General features: G+C 35.6%; 1 protein-coding gene across 2 annotated transcripts in view; it reads right to left on the bottom strand.

Moving 5' to 3' along the window:
* Positions 1-12553, bottom strand: part of TMEM131 (transmembrane protein 131) — a 211733-nt gene that overhangs the window by 141916 nt on the left and 57264 nt on the right. For both annotated transcript variants that reach the window (XM_063077862.1, XM_063077861.1), the window contains exon 2: positions 8079-8140. In XM_063077862.1, the coding sequence (XP_062933932.1) occupies positions 8079-8140 (62 nt within the window). The remainder of the gene's footprint in view (positions 1-8078; positions 8141-12553) is intronic.

The raw sequence follows: 12553 nt of genomic DNA, 5'->3' as shown, positions 1-12553 counted from the left end.
AAAATATGCAGCCTAAAATATCTAAGACAACCTGACATGTTTTCTCATGAAAAATACTGGAAAACAAACAGCCCTACTGGTACACTGCAGTATAATTGTGGTGCTAACCATCCAGAGTCAGCATCAGAATCTACAGACTAATGGGCACAGTCTTCAAGAAGACAGCCCTCACTTTAGACACCAGTAGCAAGTTTGGGGGTTCCCCAGACCACCTGCACTTCTGACCAATCAGCTACAAATCCAGGAGGTTCCCATGAACCCTCCTCAGGCTTGATAATTCACTAGAACAACTCAAAGAACTCAGTAAAGTGCTAAACTTAACAATTAGTTTTACTCTAAAGGGACAAAGAGAACAAGTTGTAGGAGAATCTGGAACAAAGAACTTCTGTGCCCTCTTTCCATGGATCAGGGCACACCACCCTCTTGGCACACTGATGTGTTTACCAACCAGGAGCTTTACCAGGCTTTGGTATCCAGAGTTTTTACTGGGGTTTCATTATGTAGGTATGACTGATTGAATTTGGCTACCATGTGAATGAACTTAATTTCTGGCTCCATTCTCCTCTCTGGAAGGGCTCAGTTTGGCTCAAAGCCCCAATCCTTTAATCATATGATTAGCTTTTCTGGTGACCAGCTCCTATCTTGAGTCATTTTCATTAGGCATAAACTCAGGTGTGATCCTATGGGCTCACGAATAACAAAAATACTCTTATTACTAAGGAAATTCTGAGATTTACAGCATCCCTAGGACAAGGGATAAAGATGAAATCAGATTCTTTATTATACAACAATCTATGAAATATGCTTGCTAGGAAAAAAACTGAATCCAATGCTAATCAAGACTCTAGATTTACCTAACAGTTTACAGAAAATTCACAGGATAGAAGAATGTTAAATGAAACCAAGAGGACAAAATTAACTAATCCTAGGAAGTAGACAAATGACCCAATTTCATTAAAAAAAAAAAAAAAAAAAAAGGTAGGGGCAGACAGGTTAAGAGACTTAGGAGACATATCAACCAAATGCAATGTGTAGACCATGTTTGGATTTTGATTTGAACAAACCAAATGTAAAAAGGAATTTTAGAAACAGTGGAAGAAAACTGAACATAGACCAACCAGATTTTAGATGATATTAAGTGTCTGGTTATCTCCTGCTGCATAATAAACCACTCCAAAGTTTAGTGGCTTAAAACAATTCATTATTATCCCTCACACTATTTTGGGTTGACTGGGCTCAATTGGTTAGTTCTCACTCAATGTCTCAACTGTGGCTGAAGTCAGATGTGAGTTCAGGCTGCATTCATTCGAAGATTCAAATAGTTGTCCAAGATGGCTCATTCACATGATGGAAAAGCAATGCTGGCTGTTAGCTGGGAGCTCAGCTGGGTCTGCTGACCACAGAGGCCTACATGTGGCCTCTCCATGCAGCTTAGATTTCTCTTAGATTATGGTAACTGGGTTCCCAAAAGAAATGCTCCAAGACCAAGGGGCCCAAGAAACCCAGGTAGATCCTGCCAAGCTTCTTATGATTTAGCCTTACTAGTCAAGATAATGTTGTTACTGTTCTACATAGTATGTATTAATTTAGTTATCTACATACTTAACATTTTTATTGTCCTTTATTCCTTTGCATTTCTGAGCTTCTGAGATCATTTACCTTGGCCTAAAAAAATACTCTCTAATATTTCCTTTTGTGCAAATAAACAGTGACAAATTTTCTCTATTCTTACCTGTTTGAAAAAGTCTTTATTTTGCCTTCATGCTTGAAGGATATTTTCATTGGGTAAAATTCCATTTTGGCAATTCTTCTTTTAGTAAATTTTATTATTATATTATTATTTTTTTTTGTCTCCCATTGTTTTGGTATATAAGTCAGCTGTTAGGCTAATTCTACCTTCTTTGAAGGTCTCTCTTTTTTCTCTGGTTGCTTTTAGAATGTATCTTGCTTTGGCTTTGGTTTTTTGTAGTTTTACTGTGCACTGCTTAGACCTTCCTACAAGGTCTAAGGAAGGAAGAACTTGCCATTCATCTGTGCAGAATGCTGTTGGCTATCAGCCTCCACCTGTGGTACCTTTGGGATCGACTGCAGCATTTGAGGTAAGGCCAAGTTCCTCCCAAGCTACTCCCTGCCAGTGAATGAGCACAGTAGGTATACTAGGATTTGGCTACCTCTGCCAAATGTTGGATGCTTCCAATAGGCAATCTTTTCTCCAGAGCTCCCCAAAGTATCGGCCAAGATTCTGCAGCATAGTCTAAGGCTCTCCCTGCCCATTCCTGCTTCCTCCCCTGTATTTTTCACAGGCAGTAGCCCTCCAATAAATCTCTTGCACTCCTAACTCTGCTTTGGGATCTTGCTGAGAACTGAGACTGACACATACAGTAAAAAGTATTTTTGTGGGGAGTAGGGAGGTGGCAGTGGAAAAAAACTACAGTAAACATATATTTAAAAGTGAAATGTTGAAAGTTTTATCCTGAGACGAGAAATGGGCCAAAGAGAGCCACTAAATACCACTTACATTCAACATTATGCTGATTGTAGCTAGTAAAATAAGGCAAGAAAAAGAACTAAAAGACGGAAAGTGTGATGGTTGATTTTGGGTGTCAACTGGAAGAAATAAATGTGATTAACCTCAGATTATGGTAGTTTATGGAGGTAGTCCAAAACCATCTAGAGATAAGTTATTAGAATCACTACACAATCTAGCAAGTGTTCAGGATACAGTCAATATATTAAAAACAACCACATATCTAGATTTTATGTTGAACCATATGAAATTGCCACTTTTATAAATCCAGAAAGGCCAGGTACAAGTAATATAGCTCAACCTAATAATAACCACAAAAAGCGAATATTTTTAAAAGATGTCATTTGTGACAGTATTAAAAAACACCAAGACCCAGGAATAAATCTATCAAAAGATCTTTAAGATCTTTATGCAAACAACAATAAAACATTATGAGATAAATTAAAGAAGACCTAATTGAGGAGAAGAATACATCATGTTCTCAGACTGGCAGACGCAATACTGAACATTTTGAGAAGATTTTTAATTCGCTCCAAACTGGTCTTCTGATTCAATGGAATCCTAATAAAAACCCTAATAGTATATACATGTGTAAAGCCAACTTTAAAAATGCATATGGAAGGAAAAGAGCTAAGAATAAGTAACCAAGACATTACTAAAGAAGAACAATAAAATGAGAAGACCTGCTCTACCAAATATCAAAACTTTAAAAACCAGTAATTAAAACTGTGATATTAGGATTAGGACAGACAAATAAACCAAAGAAATATAGTACAGAGAACAGAAACAGACTCACTCATATATGGATACTTAATTTATGAGTAAGGTGTCACTAAAGAGTACTGGGGAAAGAAAACATTGGAGAATAGTCAATAAAGATTGCTGGGACAACTGACCATCTGGGAGAAATAAAATTCTGACCTTACATCAATAACAAAAATTAATTCCAGTTGCAATTATAGCTGTAAACAGAAAGGCAAACAACATGATTCTAGAAGACAATACGGGAGAATATCTTCATGACCTTGGAATAGGAAAAAATTTCCTTAACAAGACACAAAAGTATTAACCATAATGGAAAGAGTGACAGACTGAACTTCATTAAAATTAAGAATTTCTGTCCATAAGATGTCACCGATACATAAGTCAAAAGTACAATCCACTAAATGAGAGAATATACTTTATATATCTCCAATAAAGAGCTTATGTAATGGAATTTTTGTTATTGGTGTGAGGTCAGGTTTCCAATAAAGAGTTTGTATCCAGAATTTATAAAGAACCCCTACAAAACAACAGGAAAAAAGACATGCAACTAAACAGTACAATGGGTAAAAGATTTAACAGAGATATCACAAAAGATAATATTCAAATGGTCAAATAAAAATGAAAAGTTGTTCAGCTTTATAAGGAATCAGGGAAACGCAAATAAAACCACAATAAGATATCATTACTCACCTCCAGAATGGGAGGGAAAGAAAGAAAAGAAAGGAAGTAAAGGAAGGGGAGAGGGAAGGGGAGAGGGAAGGGGAGAGGGAAGGGGAGAGGGAAGGGGAGAGGGAAGGGGAGAGGGAAGGGGAGAGGGAAGGGGAGAGGGAAGGGGAGAGGGAAGGGGAGAGAAGGGAGAGAAGGAAGAGAAGGAAGAGAAGGAAGGAAGGAAAGAGAAGGAAGGAAGGAAAGAAAGACTTTAAAGTGTTTACAGAGGTAAATTCCTGATTGTAAGCTTGCAACAGCTACTTTGGAAAACTATATGGCATTATCTGTTAAAACTGAAGATCCACAAACCCCATGACCCAGAAATTGCCCTCTACTCCACCAGAAACACATACATATGCTCACCAAGAGTCAGCATTATTCATAATAGTCAAAAACTGGAAGCAAGCAAAATGTCCATAAACAGCACAAACGATACATAATTTGGGGTATACCATACAATGCAATACTATTCAGCAGCAAAAATAACTAGTTAGAGTCAACACTGAGAATCTTAGAAACATTATGCTGAGAAAAAGCCAGAAAAAAAAAAAAAGAATACAAACTGTATGAATTTAAAAAAAAAAAAAAAAAAAAACCACAGATGCAACTAAACTACAGTATTAGAGACATATTATATAATATATAAACCTTACATATTATAGATGGTAAAACTATAGGAAAAGGAAATTATAAAATTCAGGATAAAGGCTAACTTGGAGATAGTGACTGGGAGAGAGCTTGAGGGGAAAAAACTTCTGAGGGTGCTGACTTGTTTTTAGTTTTTAGTTCTCAACCTGAGTGGTGGTTATATATGTGTTTGCTTTGCAAAAAAAATCTCCATATTTCATGCATTTATATATGAATTATATCTCACAATAAACACTTTAAAGAAAAATAATAATATATTAGTCAAATCTTTAGACCTTTCATACTCTTTGGAAGAAGACTCAATATAGGATCCCTAATTAAGTGGTTAGAATTCCATTTACAAAATATGGTTTCCTATAGTTATAGCTTTAAAAGACAAAAAACTCTGCATGTCTTCTCAACCCATGAACATTCTGGAGCTTGACTTCCAACATCTCAACATTCTATTATTCTGGTAGGATAGTGGAAAAAATACAGAAGTAGCCTTTTTCCTGGGCTTTATTTTCATTTGTTTAGGAGAACATTAGATTAGAAAACAGATTAATGATTGTAAAGGAAAGAATATCTTTCATTACTCCATTTTACAATCTAATCTTTGAAAGGAACAGGTTGAAAAGAACCAATTATTTGGATTAGTTAGGAAGGGAATAATGGTTTGAGATACTTGACCAGGGCATCCTATGGTGAAGAGTTATAATGTAGATTCCTTTCAGTGAGATGCAGATTCCTCAGTGTCCATGTCCATCTTAGAAACTGTTTGATACTTACATAATCTATGGAACAAATCTTAGTAGCTTTGCCAACCAGGAATGGCAATGGCCAAAGCGCCAACTACAGAAAGCATGGGCTAAGGGGATGACAATTTCTAATCATAACACAGCATTACAAATGGTAACCCATGGAATGCATCTGAGAGAAGTGTGCATACACCATGCTGTGGAAAGAGTTCTGGAACTAGACATGGTAGGTACTTACTGAATATTAGTTCTTGCTCTAGCAATCGAATACTGAAAAAATCATTTAACTTCTATGAACCTCATTTTCCTTATCTTTAAAAAAACAAGGAAAACAAGTCTACTCTTACTAGAAAACATTTTATTAGCTTAGCAATTTTTACTGACTTATTATCAATTGATTTTGAGGATTAAAAAAATTACTATGACCAAGCCACACAAACGTAATATGAAATACAGATCTGGAAAGGAATGCTCTTAGGCAAAATTCACATTTTAAATAATGTAAAACAAGATCATTGCTTTGACCCTCTCTTTGGTTTAGCTTTAACTTAATTTGGAGAAACTTGATATATATTCTGCCATAGAAATACATTCTTCTGGTCTAATCATACCATAAAAAACCAGGAGTTACTTAAATAGTCCAACCTACTGGCAAATGATTGTGAGAAAAAATAATATGTCAAAATCAAAAATGTTGTTTCTGGGAAACATTCTTCAACATTAAAATTAATAATTTATATACATCTATTCAAAAGAGTCATATTCGGCTACTTAGGGGATATACATTACACTACATATGTAGCATCTCTACATTAGACACTCTGTAGGAGTCTCAGTGAGGTTTTATCATGGCTGAGGTAACTGATTGACACCATCGGCCATCAACATTTTTCCAGACCAAAATTATCTTTGCCATAGAATTATGATGTCTCAACCAAGCTCCTGTCCAAGCATCTGAGCAGATCCAAAAAGTATGAGCAAATCACACCCCCCCGCCCACAAGCTCTTCCACAGCCAAGTCCATCTAGATATGGATTGACAACCTCCCTCAGCCAAAACATAAATCATGCTCCAGAATTTTCAAAATGGATTATCAACTTGCAACCTAGATGTCTAGTTCCTAATGGACACAGATCCTTCCTCAATCAATAAAGTACAACTACACTTAGGGAATTTTCTGGAAATTCAGTCCTGATTTCACCGCCACCCACCTCCTGCAAACAACTTCCTAAAGGAAGATATTTAAAACATTCATTCCTATAGGTTCTTCAAGTTCTTACCTTGAAACAGATAAAAGAGACTATGATCACTTTCCAGGTCAGGCTTTACAAAATTAGAGCACATTATATTCTCTTCAGTTTTTATTCAATTTTAAAATGTAAAAAGCTATACAAAGATTTTTTGCAAGTGTTATGCAATCACTGCCTGCTGTGTTTCTCAACATCTCTTATTTAAAGATATAAATGATAAATTTATTTTAAAATTTAGAAGAAAAGTGTGTCTTCCAAAAGACTAATAGCTTCACTGTAAGAGAAAAAGATTCTTAAAATACATCATTCTTATTCTTGTTCTCTTTGTTTGGCTTAGTGTATCAAATTTAAACCTAAATTCATGCAAAAATGCAAATAGAAATCTCATTCCAGGTCCCTAGTAGAATTAGTTTCTCTATTGTCTCGATCTGACTTTAATTTTAATCTTCCTGCTTTTATTATAAACCACAGGAAATATTTTTTCAGAATTAACTTATTTAGTTAGTTATAAATAAGTAAAAAATATACCATCGGCGGTATCACGTAACAGACTAACAATCACATCTGGAGTGAGAAGACTGGGATTCCAGTGCCAAACCTGTTATTGCATGGGATCTTGGGCAACTTCTTTAACCTAAACCTTGGTTTCTTTGAATAACAAATGAATAAAAAATTATCCATCATACTACCAAATAGCATGGTACTTGAAAAACAAATATTACTACAAAGGTGTTAAGTAATGACAAGCACAGAATATAATAAAAGTTTGGACAAAAGGAAAAAACACCTAGGCATAAAAACCAGAGGGTTAGTGAAGATGGCTTTTTATTATCTCTCTCAGCTCTGAAATTCTAGAACTGATTTTTAGCTGGGAAGACTGAAATAGGCTTCGTGGTGATATCTGAACTAGGTCTGAAAGGAAGGACAAGATATTTATCAGATTACACTTTCTAATTTTATGTATAACGTAGTTCAAGACAAGGCTTAGTATGGCAAGTGGAAGAGGATATTAGATGAAATCTACAGTACTTACTATACTCTCTAGAGAAGTTCTCGTCCAGATAAATCATCTGAGGTCCAGCATCAGAATTTAGCATTTCATCACTGTCTCCACGCCCAGAGAATTTATCACTGATTCCACTGCTCCTGACCTGGCCCCCATTCCCCAGATCCACAGGCACACTCACTCACCACAGACTAATGATTTACTTATTTACAAGGCTTTAATACCACAATGAGGTCACTTTTTAAAGAGATATTTAATATATAAGATAATCCATTTGGCTAAGGAGGTTTTTATATTACGAATGACTCTACTGACCTATCTACAAATAAAATATATTTCAGAGAAACCAGTTACATTTTTTAAAAGAAAAAATAGTAATCAAATATTTGTTAAGGCTTAACACTGAAATAATTCTTCAACTTAAAAAAAAAAATTACCTGTAGTAGCCCGCCATCATCAAAACGCAGAACTTCTATTATGCTCTCCGACTGAATGAATGCTGTGAAGGAATTAAAACATATTATCACTTAAAGGAACACAAACTTGATTACAATAAAATTTTTTACCTTAAAGTTAATTAATATAATTTTATATTGAAAAATACACTGCTTCATGATGGTGGTTTAAGAGGACAATCTGGGTAATATTTCAGGATTTTAGCAACTATAAAATGCTTTAAAATATAACATAATGACAAAGTTGTTTCAGCAACCTACAAACTGTGCAAGTCACCTTCAAAATATTCCTGCTATACTGTGAGAAAGCACAAAATAGTCAAATCCAATTAGATACAGCTAATTATTTTCACTGATAGATTAAATGAAAATATAAGCACATAAAAATGATCAGTAGAGCATTACATTTCCCACAAAATGATCAACTGAAATTCTATATCATCTGCTCTTTTGTAGTGATGCAATGGCCTGGGATTATGGTCAAAAGGGACTTGGTGAGGAAGTGGGCCAGGAAAATGGCAAAAGGAGACTATTCCTCTCCAGGAAACAGAACAATGCGAAACAGCATGTTTAAAAGATAAAACAGTTATACCGTACAATCTGGCAAGTATGCTTCTAGTATTTAGCAAAATGATTTGAAACCTTATGTCCACACAAAAATCTGCATGCAATTACTTATAGCAGCTTTATATGTAATCTAGATATGACCGAGATGAGCACCAAAATCTAGATATGACCAAGATGTCTTCAACAGGTGAATGGATGGACAAACTGTACATCCATACAATGGAATACTAGTAAAATAAAAGTTGCATACTGTATGATTCCAAGTATATGACATTCTGGAAAAGGCAAAACTATGGAGATGCTTTAAAAGATCAGTGGTTGCCAGGGGCTCAGGAGGAGAAGGTAAAGGTTGAATATGTTAAGCCCAAGAAATATTTTAGGGGTCAAACTATTCTGTATGATATTGTAGTAGCAGACACATCCAACTATACATTTGTCAAAACAGAACTTAATAGCACAAACAGTAAACCTAAATGTACTCAAATTAAAAAAATCATTTAGGAAATCAAGGGATCCAAGATGGAATGCAGAATGTGACAAAACAATTTAACTATTTACAAATGTATGAAACAATCTCACTGAATTGGGGAGAGGAAAGAAAGTGCTGACCTAAGTAACTCCAGAAATGAATGGAATCTGTAAGATTAAAGGCAAAAGAAACTGTATATACACACAGTACTCTAATTGGTAAAGCTGTTTACCATGTAACCCACGGTTTGGGTTAATAATTCTGATGCCACTATACATGTACACTGGAGTTAACAATTAAATAAATAGATGGTGGGTGGTGGGAACCAGGTTCCTCACTGTTGGAATAAGAATTTACAGAGAAGCAAGCTAGAATGAATGATCCATGTGGTAACGGGTTAGAGTTGGTGACATCAATAAGAACTCATGGTTAGCAAAATAGAGATACAGATTGTTACACACAGGCATACTTACAGATGTGTATATCCCTGGGTTAGGATACACACATGCATTTCTTTGTGTCAGCTAAAAGAGCCTAGTTGCAAAGAACACACCTAGCACCTACATCTTGGGTTCTAATACTATTTTCCAATAAAAGGAACCAGGGCTTTCTGAAGAAATGGCTGATTCTAGGACTGGAGCAGGAAATACACAAGATGGAGAGTGGAACATCTTATAGTGCCAGAAAGCAAGCAAGAAAAAAAAAAAAAACCCCAAAAAGAAAACAAAAACAAATAAATACATCTCCAAACCTACCCTGACGGGGCTATGTAAAGGGAGGCAAGAGTGATCAGAAAGAGCTCCCAAATGATCAAAGCTAGAACAATTTCAGCAACAAACTAAAGTAGTATTGGAACAGAACCCTAAGTTTAAAATAAATATCCATGAGTCCGCATTGATATAAGTAAATTATTGAATAAACAAATAAATGGGAGAGAAGAGACATATCCCCCACACAGAAGAATTCTAAATAATTCATGTAGAACCTCTGCTATCTGGAAGGTGGCGCATAACTCCCCACTCCTTAAGTGTGGTAGATATATACTGACTTCCTTCCAAAGGACACACTATGGAAAGGAAGAAAAAAAGGTGACTAAAGTAGAGAGATCTGACAAACATTAGCTCAGCCAGTGATCAAGGCCAACTTTAACTGTGAAAAGTCACGTTGACAGTGTGTATCCTTGATATGATGCAATAAAGATGGCACTTTACCTCTGTGGGCTCCCCCATAACCCCAATCCAATCATAAGAAAAACATCAGACAAATCCCAATTTTGGGACATTCTACAAAATATCTGACTAGTATGCCTTGATACTGTCACGGTCATCAAAAGCAAAAAGTCTGAGAAACTGTCACAGATAAGTAGAGCCTAAGGTGACAGGACCACTAAATGTAATGTGGTATCTTAGATGAGATTCTAGTGTAACAGGCTGAACAGAAGTGACTCCATTTTGTTAAACTTTTAAATTAAAAAGTTTTTTTCCCTTTTTTCTTACTCTTGTAACTTAAACCACATAGCTTGCAGCTGAATATTAGAACACGATGATTCTTGTTCACATGACTGCTAGAACATAGTGACGTCTGCTCACACTGTACACAGATTAATAATAGAAGAAATTAACAACCCAAATGGCCATTCTTTACTAGTTTACTAACTAGATCTTTTCGAGGTTAACAGGAACTGAACCCGTGACTTGACTTCATGGAGGAGGGTCACCATGAATCAGCTCCCACCCAAGAAGTTCTTGATGTTTATCTGCAATTTTATGATTACGCCTGCATGTCCCTGCTTAGATCACCATGAATCAGCCCCCGCTACCACCTGTCCCTATAAAACCCTTTGGCAAGTCTGGGAAAAGAGTAGATGCTCTTTGGGACACGAGTCCACCATTTCCCAGGCTGCCGGCTTCCTGATTAAATGCTACTTTCCATACACCAACACTTGTCTCTCGATGACTGGCTACTGAACGGCGAGCAAACGGACCTTTGAGGTTTCAGTAACACTAGAACAGAAAAAGAAAATTAGGTAAAAACTAAGGAAATATGAACAAAATATAAACTTTAATAATAATGTATCAATATTGATTCGTTAGTTGTTTTAAAAAGCAGCATACTAATGTAAGATGTTAATAATAGGAGAAATTTTGGATCCCTGTAAAGGCCAGCAGCCAAAAATAAATAATAATAATAGGGGAAACTAAAGGTAAGGTATTTTAGAACTCTGTATTATCTTTGTAATTTTTTCTATAAATCTAAAATTGTTCTAAAACATAAAGTTTATTTTAAAAAAAAAACAAGAAACAATGATATTTCACTCAGCTTAATATGGAATTCATGGACTCCTACTGGTTGGTCTTTTGGGATTCAGAGAAGAAGCTTCCTGTCTAATCCTCTGTACCTGGCTTTTCCAGTATGACTAAAACAAGCAGCAGAGTAAGACACCAGGTAATTAGATTACTTCATCTAATTGGATGGTGTTTTCCTACCTGCTGAGCATCCCTTTCTCCTTAGTCAGGTAATCCAATTCTGATTTTATTTTGGGAAGCCCCAGTCCTCTGTTTCTGGTATTTCCCTTCAACCGCAGTGCCAACCTGCTCCACTTCTGCTCACTCCCCACCAGTTCTCAGCACAGAGAGAACATTCAATAAATACTCAATGTATCATGAAGTCCTGCCCTTTTGCTCAAGGATAAGCACTGGCATTTGTACTCACTGATACAAATTACGTTTTTCTATTTATTTTATTTCTAGTGCTAGGTTGTGGTAGACTTTCAAAACTGAGATCAGAGCTAAGGGCTCTAAAAGTATTATCGACACAGTATATTTGAAGTACACAAGAATGTATCTGAATAAAGTAATAAAGCCTTCAGAAAAAAGAACTGTGAATGTACAAGGCTCTGCCCAGCTCACCTATCCCATTCATCACCCCTTCCCCCACCTTTTAACACAAATTGAAGTTTCAAAAGATCCAGAAAATCTTTATGTCAATAAATTTGTCTTCAATAGGGCATAAGAACACAATGAATTAACAATAATTAATTGAATAGTCAAATGCTCACGGTGTAAGAAACAAAAAGTAACAGCCGCTACTCAGAAGCTTTCCGTCTAGTTTGGAAAAAAAAAACAAAAAACAAAAAACAAAAAACAACACCTACAAGAATGAACTGGAAACATTACATTTGGTGGCTGCTATTAAAGTTATGATACAATGACCATCAAATGAGTCCCATCACCAAGCAAGATTAAACCTTTATCTAATGGATGAGAACTTAATAAAGATAAAGGGAGTATTATCACTGGGATATACTATATTTTTTAATTTGGAGCTTTTTAAAAAACATGAATTCTGTTAGTTGAAAAAAATTAATAGCAGCAGCTATTTATAAAGTCTAAAGGGTAAATATTGTTACACACCATCAGTT

The sequence above is a fragment of the Cynocephalus volans genome, chromosome 14, assembly GCF_027409185.1.
Source record: "Cynocephalus volans isolate mCynVol1 chromosome 14, mCynVol1.pri, whole genome shotgun sequence".
Taxonomy (NCBI): Eukaryota; Metazoa; Chordata; class Mammalia; order Dermoptera; family Cynocephalidae; genus Cynocephalus; species Cynocephalus volans.
This window is presented reverse-complemented; position numbering and strand designations above follow the sequence as displayed.